General features: G+C 40.5%; 1 protein-coding gene across 4 annotated transcripts in view; it reads right to left on the bottom strand.

The window, feature by feature from the left end:
- Positions 1-1,862: 1,862 nt before the first annotated feature.
- The window catches only part of DYNC1I2 (dynein cytoplasmic 1 intermediate chain 2), a 37,669-nt gene continuing 15,786 nt past the window's right edge, over positions 1,863-23,745 (bottom strand). For all 4 annotated transcript variants that reach the window (XM_088657617.1, XM_088657691.1, XM_035135371.3 and 1 more), the window contains 12 exons: positions 22,767-22,882; positions 11,878-11,967; positions 11,538-11,700; positions 11,348-11,447; positions 10,806-10,931; positions 10,039-10,185; positions 8,816-8,929; positions 7,886-8,019; positions 6,172-6,316; positions 5,168-5,308; positions 3,874-3,999; positions 1,863-2,639 (listed from right to left, as the gene is read on the bottom strand). In XM_088657617.1, coding sequence (XP_088513743.1) covers positions 2,526-2,639; positions 3,874-3,999; positions 5,168-5,308; positions 6,172-6,316; positions 7,886-8,019; positions 8,816-8,929; positions 10,039-10,185; positions 10,806-10,931; positions 11,348-11,447; positions 11,538-11,700; positions 11,878-11,967; positions 22,767-22,882 — 1,516 coding nt within the window. In that variant the 3' untranslated portion in view covers positions 1,863-2,525. The remainder of the gene's footprint in view (positions 2,640-3,873; positions 4,000-5,167; positions 5,309-6,171; positions 6,317-7,885; positions 8,020-8,815; positions 8,930-10,038; positions 10,186-10,805; positions 10,932-11,347; positions 11,448-11,537; positions 11,701-11,877; positions 11,968-22,766; positions 22,883-23,745) is intronic.

Here is a 23,745-nt window from a genome sequence, read left to right as displayed (position 1 = left end):
TGACAGGATTCTTTTTGTGTTCTAAGCTAAATTACTCAGTAGGAAGCAAACAGATTAAGTTACCCTTTTGGACAACCTTGCTATATAGTCCGCAAAGCAGCAAGAGGTGAAGAAATGCAAAAAGATGAAAAGGTTTGCTGGTCTCCCCCAGCAACTGGTATTCAGGATACAGGCTTTGATGGAGGAGGCAGAGCATAGCCATCATGGCTAGGAGCTAGGATAGTCCTCTCTTCCATGAATTTGCCAATCCTCTTTTAAAACCATTTAATTTGGTGGCCATCACTGCCTCATGTGGGAGTGAGTTCCCCAGTTTTAACTACTGTCATTTATTGCCCACCTTTTCTCCAAGAAGTCCCATCTGCTACACCCTTTCTGCATAGGGGAATCATTCCATCCCCTCAAACATGTTGGTTGCCCTTTTCTGAAGCTTTTCCTAACTTTTCCCAAAATCCTTTCGAGGTGAGGTGAGGAGACCAGAGCCGTACACATTACTCTAATGCATTTGCACCATAATGCCTTATAACAGCATTATGATGAGCACTCCCCCCCCCCCAGTCTCTTTCCTAGCATGGGATTTGCCTTTCACAGCTGCTGCACACTGAGTTGATGGCTTCATTCAGCTATCTGCTATCACTCCCAAGGTCTCTTTCTGGCCCATCCCCACCAGTTCAGACTCCATGTGACCTTAAGATTATTTTGCCCCAGAATGCATCACTTTCCACCTGTTTACACTGAATTGCATTTGCCATTTTACCACCCATTCACTCAGTTTGAAGAGGCCATTTGCAGCTCTTCACACACCCTTTTTGTTTTAATGAACCTGGAACAATTAAGTACCATCAGCAAACCTGGCCCCCTCACTGCTCACCCCTACCGCTACATCATTTATGTATAAGTTTAAAAGCACAGGTCCCAATATCAATCCTTGGGGAATGCCACTTTCGATATCTCTCTGTCCGAAGAACTCAGTTTATCTGCTTCTTGCTACTTAACCAACTCCTCATCCACAAAAGGACCTCTCCTTTTAATACATGACTGCTAAGCTCACTCAGGAAGTACTTTGGTCAAAAGCTTTTTAAAAGTCCAAGTACACTGTGTCAATCAGATCCCCTCCACCCATGCTTGTTGACAGTCAAAGCACTCTCAATAGGTTAAAGAGACAGGATTTGTCCTAGCAGAAGTCATGCTGGCTCTGTTGCAGCAAGGCTTGTTCTTCTATAAAACAGGAGAAAAAGTAGTGATCATTCTACAATAATCATACAGCCTTTAATGTAATGTCACAATAGAAAAACCACCCCTTTGGTAGAATAACCAAGAATTTAATATAGTATTAGAATTGGTAATTGGATTTTCTGAGTAGTATTCATCAGTAGAAACAGCATGCTTTTTTTAACCTATGGGAGTAAAAAAACAACTAAAAATAATCCAGAATCCTTAAAAAATAGCTTCAAGCCTATAGGAAGATATTTCAGAAACAATAAATTAAAAATGTATTAATTATTGCATAGGAGAGAAACTGATGTGCAAAAAATAAATCAAATAATGTGGAAATTTACACTGATCTTATGTGATGGTAAGATAATACTGCACCTACTACATAAAAAATGGACAAGTTGCTTTTGAAAGTATGAATTGCCTCATGCACATTCTTTTTGCTTTGGTTTAAAGAACTGTTACATGAGCGATATCAAGTAAACTGAAGAATTACAAAATAAATCCCAAATCCATTTTTATTATAGGCACAAGATACTTTTTTTAAAAAAGAAATTGAGTTTGTAGGTTAATTATTTTCCTGCAGCCCTCACCCCTGCATAAACCTCTGAAAATGCCAACTCTTGAAAAACAAGTCTTTAAACAGATGCTTGTGAGAAAAGAGGCCATGTAATGTTTATTTATAAAGAATTCTTACCCTACTGCAGAAATGTAGCAAACAAAAAAATCCAAAGTACTTAGCAGGTATTTTAGAAAGTTTCCATTACAAAAAAGGGTTTACAATTTTTTTTTAGTCATATACATGACCTACCACTGTAGCCTGGAGCCTATTATATAATAATTAGGATAAAGGTTACTGTGTACAGATGCATGCACAAATCTAAGACATTACAAAACTATAGCCATAACACTTTCCCACTGCCCCAGAGATTGATGTCCACAGCATAGCCTGTCAGTTTGATTGGGGAAAGCTCTTGTTCAGAAACTTACAGAACTTAAATTGCTCTGAAATAGTTATATGCCATTGAAAGTTGAACTTTAAATATTCAACGTGGTTAGTGTTTCAGTAGAACATACACCTTGCCAAGTCAGGGTAAATAATAAATTATATCTATCAGATTAAGGGCGGTGATTCAGGGATTAAAAAGCAACTTTTCAAGATCAATTTCACTGATCTTTATATACTTGTCGACTCCACAGTTTACTCCACATTTTAAATTTCAAGTTCAGTCGCATACTTAACACATGCTACTATTCTGAAGCCCTCTATAACCAATCCCCAAATTCACAGCAAGACCCCCCACTTCAACAACCTAGGAAGGAATTCGGGTTGCTGCCTCTTCTTCCGCATCAGCTCTGTTGGCATTAATTTCTGCTAAAGTTCGACCAAAACGTGTCCATTCATCATTTCGGGGAACCGCAATTTGCTGTGGAGAAATAGTTATATAGGAACATCAGTGGACGTATGAAAATTGAACTCATAGCTTGAATCCAAAGGATTGTGAGCAGGAGCAGATGCCCTTGTTCAAGCACTAGACTTTTCATAGTGCAGCACCTGAATGCAACAGGGGTTCTATTAAAGTGTGAGAAACATGGTGAAAAAGGAAAATATAGGCTGTAGCTTATTAACTGCAGTGGGCTGTAAAATGGTCTTAAGAAATTGTACAAGTGAAGGAATTTCTCTGGAATTGGGGTCACACTTCGAATGCAACACTCTTCTGCTAGGTCAGAAATAATCTGTGTAGCAGCACTAAGAACTATCTGCTACTACCAGGTTTGGGGAAGTGGGTCTGACCACTGGGCCAAATCTTTGCACCCCTTACCTCTTGCAGGCCAATTTGACAAGGCCACCCACCAATCACCTGTCACAATGGCATCAAGTGGCTTTTTGCCTTCATGGTTTGAAATCAAACCATGCGGGCAAATGCACAACCACAAAAACTCTTTGCAAAGCCCAAACATCAGCTGATGGTCAGGATCTTGTGAGAAGGTTTAAAAGGGCATTGCAAAACCCATCAATCATCCGATAATTGGGTCTTTGAATGCCGTTTGCAAAGGGCAGCGCTTGCAAATGCCTTCTGGCTGACCCGGGTCTTTGTCTGCCCTACACTTGATGTCAGATGGACATGATGTCAGATATAGAGGGGGCGTGGCTTGGCCAAAATAGTCTTGGGGTCCCAACAGGAAAGCCTGGAGGGCAAGTCAGAGGTTGTCTACACCTGTGTTAGTGGAAGGGCATCTTTGGATCCAAGCCATTGTGCTACCCTGATTCACAAGAGCACCAACTTGTCCAAACCTTTGGCCTACTGATTATTGCCATCTGGCCCTCCACCAAACATCTGCTTAACCCCAAAGAGAAGTATGGATGAGCAGCCCTCCCTGGCAATAGGGACTGGCGAAAGACCGTTGGGGTGAGGGGTTGAAGCCCCCCACCCCGTAACAAAACTAGACACATCCAGAATTCTTACTACTACATAAAAAATATTTGAATTGCTGAAATCTTAATGTTGTATCTTTGTATGCGGAAACTTAAATACACACTGTCATCTGCAGTGATAGAGTTATGGACAACCAACCCAAATAAGTGCCTTTTATTATTGGACTGAAGTAAAATAATAGAAGACATCATTTTTACTTTGGAAGCACTTGAAAGTCACCTACCTCTCCCACATCGTAAATTATTATTTGTCCTTCTGAATCTCCAACAGCAATCTCACGTCCTGAATTTGTCCATCGCACACGGTTTAGGGCAGGATTACCTTCCACAGTAATGCTTGCTGTTGGCACCTATACCAGTTTCAAAAACATACCATGTTTCAACTGGACTTATAGTATCTTCCGAACTTTCTTAACCTTCATCACAAATATTAAGACGGCAATACAGACACTGAAGTGTGCCGGCTGTTCCTTATGCCGCAAGAACAAAATACTGTATGAAGGAACATATTATACCTTTCAAAAGTTTTAAAATTTACGTGATGCAGATGTGAACATTCAGAAGAGGAATGTTGGTAATGATAGGAATTAGAGCTCCAAGCCTTTAAAGATGACAGCTTCAACTTACTGTGTCCCTCCTTTGGATAAAACCTTGTCTATGTGTGTTGAATGTGAAGTATATGGGCAAAAATTACTTTAATATAGCCAATCATCACCTATATATCATACATCAGTTAAGTGTGGTGGGTTCCCCGCACAAAAGTAATATTAAAGCAGTACTTGAATCACTCAGTGGTAGCATCATGTTTGGGTTTTGTACAGTGCCCAACACAGTGTTGGTGCTACATTATTATGCTGTTGTAAGAGCACTAACAACTCAGTGGGTAGATTCATGAAGCAATAGTGAGAGGTTTTTCAACCGTCTTATGATGTCATGATGAGCGATGCACAAAGAACCTGTCTTCACTCAGGAAATAAGATAAATCGGAGTACAATAAATGCGAGAAGCTGATCTTAGCCAGTGTCCCGGTAAGTACAAATAAGAGATGGCACATCAATTTAAGTGCATCCCTTTTCTTGTCATTTACAATGATCTCTGACCTCACAGAATATGGGCCTGATGTACTCCAAGTGTGGTGGCCAAGGGAAAGGATTCTGCATACACTGAGCAGGATTCTCCTAACCAGTCTTGTAAAAAGAAGCCATGTGCAAGGACTTCTACTTGCGCAATGGGGCTTCCCCCTCCTCTCCCTCCCCAAATTGGCTCCGTTGGAGTCAGAGAACCCCAAGGACATCATATTGGGGGTGGAGAGAGAAGGCATTGTTCTGTTTGCACAAATGGAGCCATTGTAATTCTACCCACTGTTTTGTTATTTGGGGTAAATAGGATGGGAAGGCAAAATAACTTAAAAATGTATGTACAAAAGGATGGGCTGCAGTTACTAAAAGATCACAAGTTTGTTTTAAGGCTGGCAAACTTATTTTCAGCTTTGGAATACCCAATATAATCTTAGCCTACCTCAGTATCATTGTTGAGATTCCATAGGTCAAGCCTTCCCATTCCATCCACACATGCAAAGAGGGCAGGGTGGGTGGGTGACCACATCACATCGTAAACATAGTCTGAGTTGTCTTCAAATGAGTACAGAGGCTTGTTGTTCTGAAAGAAAAGAAAAACACACACATTGATGTATTTCATGATTCAGAAAACAAAAGCTCACAAGGTAAACTAGACAAAGTATATAAACATCTCTCGTCCACATTGTTGGCAACTAATGTAGCAGGGTGGTTAATTTTGAACAAAGCAATGAAAAGGTTTGCCAGAGAACCTTTTCCCACAATAAATAATAATATTGTAGCCAAGTAAAATGAAAATGACCTAGTTTTACCTCTGCAAATATTGCCATCAGGTAGAAAGAATGTAGTCTAACATAGGACTTTAAACCCTTCAATTAAAGCAGACCGGATCCATTTCTAAGCAGCCTCAGATTTCCATGAAGCTAGCATCTATCAGTGTTACAAAGATTGTAATTCTCAAATGTTAAGGACTAATTGCAATTAACTGCTGATGATAGGATTATATGAACTGTGTGCTTCTGAAACCGCAATGTAATATAATTTAGTATTTCTTTGCTTAGCACATTTTCATCTATGCAAGAAACAAATATATATATTCTTAATTAAGAAGAGTATTTGATGATCAGAAATATGACATGCCAAAGTTCAATAGAGCCATGGAGAACCTCAGCAAGAAGTTGTAGGAGATGGTGGGAAGATCCATGTTCATATGAATTACGTCAGCCCAATATGAACAAGATTTTTTTTTAAAAAAGGATGAATGAATTTATGTCTAAATGTATTACAGGAGAGATACTGAAAACAGATATTCCATTGTCAACAGAACTAATGTGGTCCCACATTACTATTTACAAGATGGTTGTTTAAATAGGCCAACAGGTGGGACTATGGCTTACATTGTTTCCTCAATAAATTGAGACAATTAGACATCTCAAGTTCAGATACCTTAGTGGTCCAAAGCTTTACAGTCCAGTCAAAAGAAGAAGTGACAAAAAGATGAGAAAAGTCTAGAGGTCCAACCGCTGCATGGCAATTGATCCCTGTGATAGGTCCTTGGTGACCTTCAAACATCTCGCTGATTCCAGCTTTGCTGTTGCAAGAGACACACACACGGGAATGAATTTTCTTACGAACAAGAACAACAAAATCATAAATAATTTGAGATACATTTTTAAAACAATAGGGATACATTTCAAAACAATCAATACAGTAGAACCTCGGTTTTCGAGCACCTCAGAAGTCGAATGTTTTGGCTTTTGAATGCTGAAAACCCGGAAGTAACTGGTTTGCTTTTCGAATGATTTTCAGAAGCCGAACGTGCCACGTGGCTTCCGTTTTGAGTTTCCTTATTGTATTGAGGCTTCCGCTTTCAGTTTTCAAGTGTTTCAGAAGTCAATTGGTCTTCCAGAACGGATTACGTTCGTAAACCACGGTTCCACTGTACACTACTAATAGTCATAAGAACACAGGAAGAGCACGAGAGCATTCTCCCTTCCTGTGGCTTCCAGCAACTGGCCTTCAGAAGGATACTGCCTTCAACTGTGAAGGCAGCGCACAGCCGTCATGCTCAGTAGTCACTGACAGCCTTCTCCATGAATATGTCTAATTCTCTTTTAAAGCCATTCATTCTAGTTGGTGGCCATCACTGCCCTCTGCGGGAGAGAGTTCTATAGTCTAACTACGCACTGTGTGAAGAAGCACTTTCTTTTATCTATCCCGAATCTTCCAACATTCAGCTTCATTGAATGCCCACATGGTCTAATGTTATGACAGAGGCAGAAAAACCGTTGTCTACTCTGTGCCCTGCAGAATTCCAAAAACTTCTGTCATGTCACCTCTGACTTGCCTTTTCTCTAAATAAAAAACTCCAAAGGCTGCAATTTTTCCTCATAGCGGAGTTGCCCCTGAATACAGCTATGCACCTCAGAAGTTTAAAATCACGTATTAAATAAACCTTAGTGAAATCTGCCACCTCAAGACACAAAATAGTGCTTAAGAAGTGCTATGCCATCCGATTAATTCTCTCACAGGAAGTAAATATTTGGGCCACAAAAATGAAGACCTTGTTTGTGCACAAAACTTTCAGAAATATGCACATGCTCCTGGGTCAATTTTCAGTCTGAAACCAGGGCATTCCCAATAGTATCAATATTGATTAAATGGAAGAACCACCAATTTTGGTTAGCTTTAACCCAAAGTGCTATAAAGGAAGGGCTGGTGTGTCTCTGAGCTGAGACTGGGGCCTCAATTTCATTTAAGAAAGCAATTGATAAGATACAGCCAGACAATTTCAAAACAGATTGAACAGCAGGAGACATGGAACCCAATTTAAGATTGGTGCGTGATACTACTGTACAATTATCTACAGAAGTGAAGGTCTGGGATGTTGTGCCATGATTCAAATGACCAGAATGATGGCTAAACTTCATCTCCCATTACATAATTCTAAAGCCATGTTATCCAGAATAAGGGAAATATTTATGCCAATAAGAGGCTTTCTGGAACGTGAAAGAATACTCTGCATTGTTTATACATTTCATTTTAAAGCACAGTTGCCCATATAACTGTTTGAGGAACTACCTCAAACCTGCTTTATCTTACAGAACATAATAAGAAGGGTCGTCCTCCTTTAAAAACAGGGGTCCCAGTTTCTATTCACCTGCCATGGCGACATGCTGTGTACACAGAGCCTTCCTCACTTCCAACGACAAAGTTGTTGACATCACCAACAGGGAAAGACATACAAGTGACAGCTACAGCCTTGGATTGCTTATGAACTAGCTCCATGCTATCCTGGGGAGAAAAATATCACATACAAATCTTTCCAGTTTGCTGAAAACTTTCTGCCAAGAATCAAGTAGGATTTCTGATACTAGTTTCCAAAGAAACCTTTTTTGAATCTCACTGCATTCTTATTCTCACGTTTAAAGCATTTGACACAATAAAAATGCATGAACTGCATAAAAACAGGGCCTGGCCCTGTTTTCTCAGAACGTCCTGGAGGACCTAAGATCTACACATAGAATCATAGTGTTGGAAGGGATCCTGAGGGTCATCTAGTCCAACCCCCTGAAATGCAGGAATCCTGCCCACAGCCACCCCTGGCTTAATATGTGAATTGTGTAAATTGTGCCCTTTCCACATGGCTACCTATGCTATAAATTTATATCCCACTTTTCCAAGGAGTTCAGTGCAGCATGCATGGATCTGATCCTCATAACTGACCTGCAAGATACCATGAAATTACTGTTTGCAACTGAGAAGTCAAGCATTTGACTCAGCAAAACAGGCTAGAGGGGTGTCATGAGGCATGCAAGGAAAAACAAACCAAATTAAAAAATGAAATGCAAACTACAAAATATATAGACAGAACCAAGCAAATGTTTTGTTCGCCAAGCAAGACTGAGGTAATTGCTAACAGGAGAAAAAGCCCCTTGGTGACACTGTCATGGTGCAGTAAAAACAGAGCTGAATGGGAGTAGCCAATCCCATCAAAATGCTAATGGTCTAAAATTATGTCTGCACATGCGCAGAACTCTTGTGCAAGACTGCACACGGATCACATAGAAGCAGCGTTTGATTATTTTACCTGTGGTTGTGAAAGCATATCCAGACTCCACGAGCAGATTTTTCCATCGGTCGAGATGCTGATAAGGTTATGGGCATTCTGAGTCCCCACCACATTCACACAATACACAGGATGCTAAAGCAGAAGTGTGAGACGTAGATGAGCAATGTTTTGTCAGCGTAATTTACAGACAACTTAGTGCAAGTGCAAAATTTAGCTTTTAAAACAGGCATTCCCCAAACTTTGGCCCTCCAGATGTTTTGGCCTACAACTCCCATGATCCCTAGCTAACAGGACCAGTGGTCGGGGAAGATGGGAATTGTAGACCAAAACATCTGGAGGGCCGAAGTTTGGGGATGCCTGTTTTAAAATGACATTTAAATTGAGAAGATAGGCAAGATTATCTGGGTACTTAGTTCACTGTTTTCCACAGAGGCTCCGCAACAGGGGTTTGAGTTTTGTGTGCAAGGTGCCTAGCCATTCTGTAGCGTTACAAATTTAACTGAAAGCACAAACGGTGCTGTCAAGAGTTTATTTCTGAACTATGCCATTTATTGGGGCAGCGGGGTGGGGGGAAGAGTGGCAAACAAAAGCTGTGATGAAGAAGGGACTGAGCATTGGTTAAAATGCAACTAAAGGAGATGGGGGGGGGCGTTGAAAGGAGTTGCTAGAAGTCCTTTAAAAGTATTACTGTATATACATTAGCAGTGGTCACAAAGCACAGAGCATAGCTAAGTGAGCTGCTTGGTCAGACAGGCTATGTTGAAAACATAATTGGTAACTTCTATAGCTCGATGTTTTCCTAGTAAAACTAATATGCCTCTGAATATGGATGTTGGTACGAATGGACAGTTGCAGATACAACGTCATGTCTAATACTGATAAATGTGGAGAGCACTTGGAAGCTGGAGAAAGCACACGAGGATAAGTGGGAATACTTTAGGGCTGAGCAATATTAAGTGGTGGATTACCTTTGGGGGAGAAAGGATAGCTGAATTTGTATCTGATTATCTGAAGAATTTAATAAAAACAAGCATGTGAAGACCTAACTTTTTTTTAAAAAAAGGGTTTCTAATATAAGAGCCTGCTGTAGAATATTTTTTTAACATAGAATGCTGCCAAAATGAATGCCTATTGTTTGCAGCATTCAAAACATAGTTACAGATTATCACTACTCATCCTACATTAATGGGTTAATTTGACAATAAGGAAGTAATTTGGGGAGATGATATTCCACTCCCTACCGTGTGAGCAGCAGCTGAAAGGGGAGTTCTCTGAACTGGTGTTCGCTTATTGCTGCGATTATCCCATAGCACAATTTGTCCTGAGTATGTGCCACCAACCACCAAATTTGGATGAAATTTTGCAAATGTAGCCGACATCACAGCTGACTGTAAGGGCAACAACAACAAAAAAGAGTAAATGCTTTTTCTATATTTCAGTTGTTACTGAAACCTTTAGAATGATGTTACAATATCCCATATTTTAGCAATGGTTTGTGAAGTTTCAGAATTGTGAGATTTTGAAAAACACAATAGCAAACAAGACTAGTACATTTTTAACTTTCCACCAACCCATTTTATAAGTGGATCTCAGTTTTTCCGCCTGAAAACATGTGTTTTAACTTATCTTGCTTTAAATCCTCAGGCTACGAACATTTTTATTCACAGGTCTCAGGTCTCATCGCACATTTTAAGACCACAATCTTAAAAACATCTCCTTGTATTTGACGCACAAAAGAAGCTTCCTTTTATGCAATCAGAATAAGAAATACAGAACTGTGACACACTTAAATAATCCAAATGGTGTTAGAAAGGCTGCTTGCAGTATAGACGAACCTTTAAAAAGGATTAATGGATTCCTCAGATGTTGACGTGTATTTGCAAACACAAGCGGTTTAAAGTTCACGCCTGCCCAATGAAATCATTATGCTGACAAGTAGAAGAAGGCTCATGTCCACATTCATTAACATAAAATTCTTAGTCTGGCAAGACAGGAACTCACATCATACCTGGCAATGAAAGACATACTCTGGAGTTGTTTTTTTGTATTTCATGTTCCACACAAGGGCCACCCCATCAGGTTCATGAGGGGCATCTTCATTGTTGTTGTAAGAGGCTACCAGCAACTCTGGATACTGGATTCAAAAAGTAATTGAGAACGAAAGGGAAGGTTGTTGCTCACAGAGGTAAGATCAGCCAACTTAAATTATCATATGATTTAAAATTAAGCTACTAAGGTCAACCTTGTTAATTAGACAGCTACAGCTAGAATAGCAATTTGAAAATTAAACCAACAATTCAGAACCAGTAGACACAGAAGATTTCTCTTCTATTTTGATATATGCAGACTGCTCGGTTTTGCAACTCACACACTTCTATGTTATTCCTTTGTGATGCCTTCTGCACATTATTCTTTCCTTTCTTTTTGCACAATGAATTAAGCAACTGTGCATTAAATAAATGTGATGACACTGCAACTGCAGGTAAATGAGAATAACTTCTGCTAAAGGGTTTCTAGAAGAAAGGTTTTTAATGGAAGTGTTATTGTTACCTGAGATGACCAGTCCAAACAACTAACAACACGGTGCTTTGACCAACGCTCATCAAAAAACTGTCTGTTTAGGGACAGCTTAGCACCTGCCTGAATTTCTCTGCAAGAACAATTGAAGAGGGCGGACTTAGGATCACTTTCAGTAAGATTAAAACAAACCTAGCAACACATTTGTAGGATTCTTTATTACCCTTCTTTCTCTTCCAGGTCTCGCCCACTGTAGTCAAAGAAAATGTTAATTTGCTCAGAAAGAGCTCTTTCCACAATTCTTGTCGATTGGTCGAAGAAGCTCAAAAATTCTTCAGAATGCAAAATTTGTTGCTTTTCCTCTTCTGTCAGTTCATGAGCGGCAACTGGGGAAAACAGATTTGGAGCTTTATTTTTAGATGGCAGACTACAAATAAAATCATTCTAATCTTCTTCACACACTGTATTTATATTATTATATAAACCTTCTTCATAATTCTGCACCTATTAAAGAGAGACACAAAGTTGAGCAATAGTTTAAATGTGTTATGATAAATTTGTACCTTCCTCCTCCTCCTCTTTTTTCAATGTTTTTTCTTCTTCAGGCTCAACTGGTGGTTTTTGTACCACTGCATCATCTTCATCTTCTTCATCTGAAAAGAGCAAGGTTGTCAACATTCTGACCACTGTGCAATGCTATGTCAGGCAAAACAGTTTTGTGTATATATTTGTATATATTATACCTAAAGCAGCTTTTTTTTGCTAGAATGCAACAATAGTTCAATTCAGGAATTGCACTTATTAAAGGAGATGACAGTGAGCTGGACATACCACAATTTTCACAACAAATTCACAAAATGTAAGCCTGTGCAATCTACAGTAAAACCTCCAAGAAACTATTCAGAGATTTCAATTTTGAATTCCTAACCTCTACCCAGCATCTGTCATTCGAGACAGCATATGCAACCACAGTTTTATGTAATGTGCTGACATATTAATGCTGCTGAATAAAGAAATCAAGTGTCTTAAATAGCCCACAGAGTCGCTGCTTCCTTGTGATATGGAACCATCAGTGTCTAATGGTTTTTCATACAGGAAAGATGGCTTGCATTAGTTTTCAGGATGCTAGTCAGAGAAGCAAATTTTCCTAAAGATAATAGCACAGACAGATTACATTTTCTTTCCTGTCATTCCAAATGCAAGCCTCATTATCCTTATCATGTTTGCCAATGAGAATTTAAAAAGCAAAATGTGTTGTTCCTTAATTGCAACAAATAACGTGCTGCTGATGTTCTGGAATACTGAGAAGGCTGCTTTTTTTCTTTTTGGCATTACTAGGTTTTCACCTTTGAATTAGGACACCCTTAAGCACAACTTTTAAAATTGCAAGTGTTACAGCATATACATTGCCTGCCTGTTCTTTCTCTGTTTCCAGGGGTAAGTTTCTCAAAAGACTTTTTTTCTTTCTCTTTTTGGGTTAAACAACTATGTCATCTGTCTGCAAAAGAAAGACAGCAGGAGCCTGCAGCACGCCTCGTCACAAGTAATGAGGCAGGATTCAACAGGGACGGGTTTGTTGCAGCCATCCCTGTGACCCATGCTCAAAGTCACCTATGGGGGGATAAAAAAAAACTAAGACTGGTCAAGAGATGGGAACCAGCTGCCAAGCTCTGGTCCCAGCAGCCAGGCCAGCTGACTAGACAGCAGCAACCAGATGGTACTGCTGGGATTGTCTCTCCCTGCTCTGAGGTGGCAATGGGATGGCACAGCATTTTTCTGCCTGACTGCTTCCAATCATGTTTTTTCTCCAATGGCAAGCCTGTGCAATTACTAGCTCTCCAGGAGGTCTACAGACAAGCCTTTACCCTGCAAACAAAAATACAGCTTGTAGGGCCTACCAGCTGCCAAACCACACACATAGTGATAGGCTGAAGCAAGATCTAGGAGAGGGGAAAAAAAATCTTCCCAACTCCATAGTTTAGGCAATAAAAATATATCCATACCTGAAGGAACAAATGCTTTAAATGACACTATATAACACACAATAATACAAACTCCAACTTAATCAAAATGATAATGACGTATGCCAATCCCACATTATATGAAATTGAGCGATTTTTACGTTCTGACAAGTTTACAGAACTAGGATAAATGGCATGAATGATTTCAATATATGCTCATACTTCTGAACCAAATGGTGAAGGTTAAAATCTTTCCTTTCAAGGGCCTCAATCAGCCACAAAGGAAAACAGTAATCACTGTCTTTTCAGCCAGCCCAACCGCATTTGTCAGCCCTTTCTCCGTCAATGCAGCCAGAGCAATCAACCTGCCAAACATTCAGAATGGAAAAACAATCTGAAAATACAGGGTATAATGCACCTGCCAGTGAAAATGGCCATTTCAAGAAAAGCTAGTGATCTCAGTGACCCTGCTGAGGAGGCGGTGGTGCAAAGGGGAAAGAACGCGTAAAAGAATTCTTAGTGATCTCCACTCTCTTGCACATTGACATTTCCTTACAAAGCATGCCAATTACAGCTTTTGTGCTACTTAAAAAAAAATGAAAGCTTTTCTGGGCAAAATAATCACACAGAGAAACAGAAAGACACTGCTCCTTTTAAGATGAATTTGTACATACAATGGACTATTAATCAGAAAACTGGATAACTGAGCAATTCTATGCCGTGTGCCTCAAACAAGATTTCTCCCCAAGCATTGGTGTAGGGAAAATTGATAAATGGTTAATTTTAATTTAATAGATGAAGCACTGCAAATAGCAAATTACAAGACAATGATTAGATTAAATGATTTGGTTGAATTAAGCGTGGATTTTTCCTTTGCATGCAGACTTGCTGTGGCAAACAATGTCACTGAGACTACAAAGCATGCATTCCCCTCACCCTTTCTAAGTTTTCAAGCTTTAATGCCATAAAACTAAAAATTAAACTCCAGCCTCCCAGCTTTGTCATAGCACTCTGATTCCAAGTACCATTTTCAGTGACAGAAGTCAAATCCTTGTTAAAGGTCAGCCCTTTAGTGCCTAAGTGGCCTCATCCTTTACAAATATTACAGAGAAGAGATCTTGTCGCCAGTTGCCCCTCCCTTTTCACATTTTCAGCGTAGATGGCACATATTATGCAAACAAGATCCAAATTCATTCTCACGTAATACTCCACATTTGCTGTCAGTCTCTAGGAATTACTATTGCTGCATTCCAGCGCTAGATATGTTATAACAGCAATTACTTAAATATACATTAGATGCAGTGGAGCAGTTTCTCATTTCCAGTTAAGACACCGTATTTTTAGATGTACTGTACGTATGTGCCACCGTATAGATGACAGGGAACTTTCACCCTATTATGGTCACATTAGATTACTTAATAGCATACTGGCAGTGGAATCAAACCAACCACAGTGTAGCCAGAAGACAGCTTTCCCTTAACCTAGTTCTTATTAACACTCATATCAAACAAAATAGAAACAGAAATAGTACTTCACTTCAATCTGCTATCTACATACAACTTCCGTAATTCCACCATTGCAGCATAAAAGGTTTGATTTTAATTATTCCTTCTGCTGGTCTACGAGTTTTAGCTGACTTTAGCATCTAGTAACGAATTTCTGGTTGCCATGAATGCCCTCCCCAACTTGGGGATAAAACTCTCCCTGCCGTTGTACTAAGCCTCAGACACTTGGAAGCAGTACCCGCTGTTTTCCAAGTGCCTCTGAAGCTCAACATGATGTCAGAGATGACCCCTCCATCCATTTTTCACCACGGTGAAAAATATCCGTGTCACTGGTACAATGGGAATCACATTTTAAACTCCCCACTGCCTCTCCTTTGCTCCTTATAATCAGTTAAACTGCCAAATTGCATTGGTCTTCTCCTGTACAGCACTGTGAAAATGCAGACCAGGGGTGGAGAACCTGTGGTCCTCGAGATGTGCTGGACTACAACTCCCATCATCCCTGCCATTAGCCAAATCATAGGATTTGGAGTCTAACAACAGGTCCCTCATACTTGATACAGCTGAGCACAGCTCAGTTGGTGGAGCAGGAACCTCTTAATCTCAGGGGTGTGGGGATCGAGCCCCACACTGAGCAAAATATTCCTGCATTGAAGGGGTTGGACTAGATGACCCTTGTTGCCCTTCCAGCTCTACAGATCTATGATTCTATGAATTCATCAGAATTCTTTCCCCTCTGATGAAAAGTCTAGTTCACACCCCAGGTTTCTCTTGCCTTGACTACTGCAACCTTGTCCTCTCTGGTTTTCCATTATTCCGCTTCAGCCCTCTCAACTCTATCCAGGAGTCTACTGCCAAAGTAATTCACCTCTTCCATTACCTCCTCAAATTCCCACATCAGCTTCCTGCCATCTTCCGCATCCAACACAAATTACTTACTTTCAAAGCAAACAGGCCCGCCAACAAAATAGTAAAGGGCAAAATGCAAGCAATGATAAAACAGCCACACATATCCTGTAATTCTCTGACTCCTGTGAGTTGGGTCACTATTATTTTCCATTTGGGCTGATGGCAAAATGAGTCTGACAGCATACTTCAAGGATCACCTGCTCTTGCATGAACCTGCTCCATATCCCTCTGATATCTGAAGTTAGGTAGGTAGCATTGGGAGAGGAGGCCTTTTCAACTGGGGAACCTTTCACAGGCAGGCTCGGGTGGTGTCTTCACAACCCTTTCTGCACCTGCTGAAAAGTTATTTGCTGAAGAACTTTATGTTGTCTGCCTTTCTTTTCCACTGGACTTTTAACTCCTACAACTTGTGATTGTTATTTTCTTATATTTATCGCATTTTATGTCCAATGCTGTATCCCACTATGCAAGCTGAGACTGAAGAGTGGCTAATAAATGTTTTAGAAAATAGTAATAAACATGAAAAACAGGCAATCCATAGTCTTGTCTCCCTTCTGTTGATCTGCCCGCATCTTATAAAACATCCCTGCCTACTGCCTTTGCTTCTCCATCTCTGCCATGCATGCTCATCCAAATGTCACTGGTCCTTTAAACAAGCTTGCCTTCTCTCTTGGTACTCTTTCTATCTATAACATCTGTGTAACAGCACACGTCCCCCTTTCATCAACCGTTGCCTCAAAATACCACTATTTGGTGAAGATTTTTGATCAACCTTTAGCTTTAAATTCCTGCTAAAACTAAGCCTAAATACGTGTACATGAGCACAGGTCCTCCCACCCTCATTCTTACTTACATCTCCTCGCCTGTTGTTGAATTTTAGATTGTAGGCACCTCAGGTATAAGAACTGCTTTTCTGTTTGTTAATCCGTAAAGCAGTAAACACACTGATGGCAAAAATAAAACCACCATATTGTTAACAGGTTATGAAAACAGACCCAAAGCTGTACAACCAAACTATTTCTTCTCACTAACATACATCCCCCCAAAAGCATATTATCTGGGAAGGCAATCTTGTAATGACCAAGGCTTGCCATCCCTCTTTGACATCCAATGTATTAGCTGCTGCAAATATAGTAGTACAGTACAATATGATAGCCCAGTTTGCATGACACATTAAGCAAGGGGTAGCTAAAGTTGTGCCCTCCAGAAGTTGTGGACTATAACTCCCATTAGCCCTTGACAGCATGACAAATAGTCAGGCACCTTGGGAATTGCAGTCCAAAATACCTGGATGTTACCATGTTGGCTATTCCACATTCTTTTCTGCTGGCATCTGTCTATCTCAAGAGACAATGGAGTGCACTTCTGGAGGTGAAGTCAAACTGCTGGAGAATCACAGCGCCTGCTGTGGCTGCAGAGACCAGTAACTTGTAACTGCTGCATCCCACATTATTTCTGCTATGTTAGCACCGTAGTCACCTCTCTGGGGTGCAAGCCTGGACAGCGTAAATTGAGGTCCTGGGTTGCCCAGACAACAAGACCTCTCAGCATCACTGATGTGGTCCAAAGGAAAGCAGAGCAGTATGTTTGGCACCAGCTTAGCTGCAGGAGTTGCCGGAAGGTGGCATACAAGATGCCAGTGGTAAACAATAATTTAAAACAGGGGAGGCTATCCTGTGTGCTCGCTCCCCCCCCCCAACATGGTGCTGGGTTACAACTCCACCATACCTGTCCATTAGTCATGCTGTCTGGAGCTGATAAGGAGTTTTAGTCCACAACATCCGAAGGGCCACAGGTTAGCTTGTGCAGACTGCTCAGAAGCTCTTAATGCACCAGAGCCTAGAATGTCATGTTATCTGAACCTGGGCTCATTATTCTTCCAAGCAAACCATGAACAGTAGGCCAAGAAAAAAGCCTGGTTACAGCTTAGGGTTAGTTTGAGGAGAAAAAGCAGAACCCAATTTCAGAAGACATGGATGCCAGACTTTGACTTGTTTCATTTAGAAACACAAGAGGTGGGGTGGGCAACTTCTGAGGAGGGCGCACTAGGATGTTGCTCATTTATATGAATTATCAGTCATTTTAAACTATGGTTTAATGTGACATGCAAACTAGGTCAAAGTATGAATTAAAGTACGACTGCACTAAATAGTGTAGACCATTCTTCATCTACTACATGACAAGGGCAGCTGTACCCGTTCTGGATTTTGTTCGTCGTATTCTTGAGGAGTTCCTATTTCCAGCCTCATGTCTTTTGTTATTTTAGCCTATTTATTATTCCCGATCTAGGATTATTTCACATTCTTCTAAATCTTTCACTTAAAACTTTTAATAGCCACATAAGAACATAACAATGAGAAGTGGAGCTGTTATGTCAAATCATTTTATTGATGAATATTCATTACACTATGCTAAGTGGTTAATTCTGTGTTTTTCCCTTGACAGAGGATCTAAGGTTATAAGGCAAGCATTAAATATGTGTAAAAGTAGTAGTTACTTTTTAAAATGCCAAATCCCTTGTCAATGAATGGTAAATTCAAGTTTAATGAACCAGTGAATTCTTACTTTGCGTTAACATCAAAATTGTGATGTATTTTGGCGAGATGGAAAGAAAAGCAGGGCTGTAAATTAGACAGCACCCAGCAATAACACTCAAGAGTGAAGTTCCAGTTGCCTGTGTAATCTGTTGCTGCAGAGTAGGTTAATCAAAGTTAAATCATCTGTGAAATGGGTGGCTTTTGTTAAGCTGAAGGTGTCTTCAGATCACATTTGCCATCTGTATTTCATTTTATATTTTAGGCAGGTACGAAGTCAAAAATATCTCTTAAAAACAGTACCACTTGGGAAGTGTTGTGCTGTTCAGACATTATTTTTATTACACAAGCATCTGGGAACCCACGTATTGAGTTCTTATAGCTAAGACATACAAAGTTTGACAATATCAAAACATGATTTTATTTCTTAAATCAGAAATAGCAGTGGGGAACCTGCAGCCTTCCAGGCAGTGATAGAGAGACAGAGACAGAAAGCGCATTATGGAATCCTGCAATGAAACAAACTCTATCCGTTTCTGGCTCTGGTCCCTGCTACTAGATTAAGCAGCCCTTAACAGAAAAACATCCTCTGCCTTTAGAAATCTAAGTGATGGTGATAAAAGTTGTTAAATCTGAACTGTATTGCTTAATATGGATGTAAAGAGCAGCACAATTTGTCTTATTTTCTTTCTTCTCTCATTATTTTAGAAGTTCTGAACATCAAAGTACTGACAGTGACACCCATCAGTAACACCATAAGGAAACTACAGGTTTTCATTCAACAGTATCTGACTCTTACTGATATAAGTGAATAACTGGCAGGCCATCTGAAGTCACTCTGTATTCCCCAAAGATAAACATCAACACTCAAATCTCTAGTGACTATCGTAACCTGGACATGTATCCCCTATGTACTTTTCAGTTAAAAGCAAACAGCAGAAAGATGGATTGAGAGGATATCAATATAATACTATACTGTATCTTGAGCTCACTTAACACTATTCTACAACAGAACTTGGCATTAGCAAATAATAATAATAATAATAATAATAATAATGATAATAATGATAATAATGATAATAATAATGATAATAATAATAAATATTATTATTATTCTGGACCAGAGCCAGAAACGGATCGTGAAGCTGAGGCTCCAATACTTTGGCCACCTCATGAGAAGAGAAGAATCCTTGGAAAAGACCCTGATGTTGGGAAAGATGGAGGGCACAAGGAGAAGGGGACGACAGAGGACAAGATGGTTGGACAGTGTTCTCGAAGCTACGAACATGAGTTTGACCAAACTGCGGGAGGCAGTGCAAGACAGGAGTGCCTGGCGTGCTATGGTCCATGGGGTCACGAAGAGTCGGACACGACTAAACGACTAAACAACAACAATAATAAATAAATTATTATTTACACCCCGCCCATCTGGCTGGGTTTCCCTAGCCACTTTGGGCGGCTTCCAACCAAATATTTAAAACAATAAAGCATCAAACATTAAAAACCTCCCTAAACAGGGCCACCTTCAGTTGTCTTAAGTGAAATACAGTCATACCTCGACATCCGAACTTCGACTTCCGAAGGTTTCGAATTCCGAAGTCGACAACCCCCGGAAGTCCTTTCGTCGCGTCCGGTCGGTGCATGCGCAGAAGCGTGAAATCACGCTTCGCGCATGCGCCATAGCGCATAGCGAGGTTTTCGACATCTGAAAACCTCGACTTACGAAGACAGCCGCAGAACAGATCATCTTCGTAAGTCGAGGTACCACTGTAGTTGCTTATTGCCTTGACATCTGCTGGGACGGCATTCCACAGGGCAGGCGCCACTACCGAATTAAGATAAACAAGTATCTGCGCCACCTTTTATTCTCTCATTGCTTTGGAATTGTTTGCTCATATTCTGGGATTATTGAATCCTATTTCAAAAGCACATAGCTGGAAGAAGAAACGCAAGTTTTGGTTAACACACAGTATTCTATCCAGAAATGTTATTTTACTGTGGGAGCACTCTAAGAAGAATTAGATGGACAGGCTGTGGTTAAGAACATAAGTATTGTCATACTGGGCTAGACCAATAGCCCATCTGCCCAACATTCTGTCTCCAACAGTGTCTAGAAATGGAGGCTTGAGGATGTCTATAGAATAGAGCAATTATGGAGTGATTTCTCTCCAGTTGTTCATTTCTGGCATCCAACAGTCACAGACATACGAACACTGAGCATGAGATGATCACTAATGAACCTATCCTCCATGACTTTTCTAATCATTTTCAGATTCCAGAAAGAGATGGATCTTTACTTCTGTACCCAATTCTACAAGTTCCCCATGCACTGGGCATGATGCGCATCTCAATGCACCAATGCTGCTTCCTAGGTTTTCTATGGAAGATAAAGAGAGATAGTACCATGCCCCATCTGTAACCTCTAAGGGTGGACATTTGCACAATTTGTTTTTGCATGAAATTACAGCATGGCTAAGGTTCAATTTCATTTGTAATTCTGACTGAAACTAGTACAGCCAAACTCAACTTCATGAAAAAGAAAATGAACCATCACTCTTGGTATTCATATACTCAAGTTAAATCTGCTCACATGAGACAAGCAGAAGAAAACTATCATCATGGAATTAAACTGCACCCAATTAAGCAGATGTCTCAAATGATGGAGACAGCACATGACCTTATGCCTCTAAACGAAAACTCTAGCCACAGAACCAAACAAAGTCAAAACTGTAGAAGTGTCCTTCATTAATCAACATTTTCTACAGATGCAGTTTGAGCTAGCCTTGTCTTCTTTTAAAGCTGAAATCCTACCGGTAAGCATGTTTCCTTTCATTAAAACTCACCTGTAAATTCTTTGAACTAAAGGACAGGGCATCAAATACTGTAGATATATAGCAGAAATTTTTATCCCTTGAATTATATAGCCAAACAAGACTAGCAAATACACTTTTGTCTGTTCCTCCGTTCCTCATATTGTCACAGCCATACAAGGCTTGAGCCAAAGTCATGTGCACGCACAGGCAAGGACCGTATAAACTTAAGGAGTTTTGATATTTCTAGTTTTTGCTGCACCATTTCCCATTGCCAAAGAAGAAAGCTACTGTTGAATTTAGCATATAGCTTGCCCATTAAGCTCCCAGAGGCACTGTAACAGTGTTAGAAACTGAGATATGAAAGCTAGGAGCTAAATGGCACCTTAAACCTAGGTTATGGGCCCAACAATGGAACGTCTAGGTGTGCTTTTTTATAACAAGAATACAAAGCTGAAAAGGAATGAACTGCAGCTAAAATGTTATGTTCATTTTTCACATGGTCTAGTCCTTCCCACGCCCACCCCCTAATATTATTAAGAGGGTCTCTTCTCCAGAGAGTAGCTGGAAGTGGTGAGGCAGAAAAAGGTCCACCTTTTAATCTGAAATCTTAGGCACAGTACTGCGCCCAGAGCTCAGAAACTGCTTGCGCTAATGAAATTCCCAGTCAGAAAATGTGCCTAGAACAATGGGAATTTCGAACACTGCACTGTAACAAGAGCTTCAGAAAAGTCACAGTGCCTGGCTCTCCCTGTGATGTGCAAATGCCTTCTTTGCATTGTGATCACAATTAGTTCCACTGTTTAAACCTTATGTAAAAGAAACAAAAAGTATTATTCATCTTTGAAGGATATATTTTAATTTGATGAAAGGGAACGTCATTAAAATAGTTAGGGTTGGATCCAGATGTGCCCTCCACAATTGGAAGGGCTCATTCTGCTCATAGGAACCCAGGATCCAGTGGAGACTCCTTGCTGGAGGAAGATGGTGGATCAGTGGTTTTCATCAAGTGCTCTTTCCTATTGCAGCCCCTCACACTGTTCTTGAAAGATTCTTCTCCTTCAGCTCTTTGGATCAGGTTTTCACAATCCTAACTTCAGAACTTCAAATGGCTCGATCACCCCATGGGCATAGGCGGGGGGGCAGGGGGGGCAGTTGCGCCCCCAGAAGCAAAAGGCTGAGGGGCGCAGCGTGGCGGTCCCAGGCTTACGCTCCCCGCGCGCCTCTGGAGCTGCGCGCGGGGAGCGGGAACCTTTGGCCGCCTCCTCGGAACAGCTGGGAGGCGCAGGCCACGTAGCCCCGCCCACATTCCCACTGTGGCCCCTCCCCTCCCTTGGCCCCTCCCCTTGCCCCCCTTAATTTTGATCCTGGGTACATCCGTGGATCACCCAACAACATTGTGACACCAGGTGATGGCCAAGTGAGCAGCCCTGCACACCTGTCAATTCTGGCCCATGAGAATAAATCTTGATTAGGATTTAGTCCATGGAGCAAAAAATAATAATCCCTAATTTGGATGCAACTTGTAGAGTTAAGGAACACACCATCTAATGAATAAGCCAGTATTCTATCAAACCCCAAAGTCACATGCAAAAATAGTAATTTCTTGTCCTGCAAACATTTCTATTCCTGTATTTTCACAAAATAAGTTTTGGAATCCCCCCCCCCAATATCTCATCCTCTTCATGCGGGGTTTTTTTAAAAAAGGAAAAGGAAGAGTAAGTCATATTCACCTTCTTTTGGCTGAGTCATAACTGGTGTTTGGGTCTCCTTTGTGTATGTGACCATTTCTCGAGGAGGAAAGTCAACTTGTGTAATTTTGGACATTGCAAGTTTAATAGGTCCACGTCTAAAAAAAATGGAGAAAGTTATAATGCAACTACAATTCATGCAACATACAAAGAACAAATTTGTGGAAAGTGAGACAATCCATCATCTCTATATAACAAGTATTAAATTTAACTATTGCTGAATTATACATCTTTTTCTTTTAAAATAAAAAGCCAGCACAGAAGGGGAAACAAAGGAAAGTAAATAAAATGTCAAGAAACTGATTTGTTTGTTATGCTGCTTTTTCAGATGGCAGAAATGCTAACCCATATAACTAGTATGCACTGAGTTTTAAACAATTTTCCTTCATAAACAACAGTAGGAACCTCCTCAGATTCCCGTGCTGCAGTCCACTCCATTCAGTAGTGTACTCCAGCCCCCATGAGAAGGTTTTCCGGGATGGGAAAGCCACATTCTGCCCCCTTCATTTGAACAGCATGTCTCTGGACCAAGCCAATGTAAAATGTGTGAATTCTTTGCCAATGCAACACAACTGCAATTTAACTTGCAAAAAACTGTGTTACCATCTTGAAATAATATAATGCAATTAAGAAAACAATATGTCACAATACCTCTGCAATCACCAATTGGCAAAATTCCCAGGGAACTATTTGACCGAGATCAGGAGTGGCTAACATCTTTTGGCTAAGGGTCATATTCACCCTTGACCAACTTTCCAGGGGCTGCATGCCAGTGGTGTGTATGACAAGGAGAGTAGAGCCATCCCAAACTTGCAACACCTCTCACATGCACACCAGCACATAGTCCCTCTTTCTCATCTGATCTGTGCAGACCAGTTGAGGAAGGTTACTGCTCCCTCCCAAGTCATCAAATGACCAATCTGATTGTGGGGAGGGAACAATTTGCATTCCTCCTCAAGGT

This window comes from Zootoca vivipara, chromosome 1 (genome assembly GCF_965207765.1).
Source record: "Zootoca vivipara chromosome 1, rZooViv2.hap1.1, whole genome shotgun sequence".
Lineage (NCBI taxonomy): Eukaryota > Metazoa > Chordata > Lepidosauria > Squamata > Lacertidae > Zootoca > Zootoca vivipara.
Note: the sequence above shows the minus strand (reverse complement) of the source record. Positions and strands in the feature narration are given on the sequence as shown.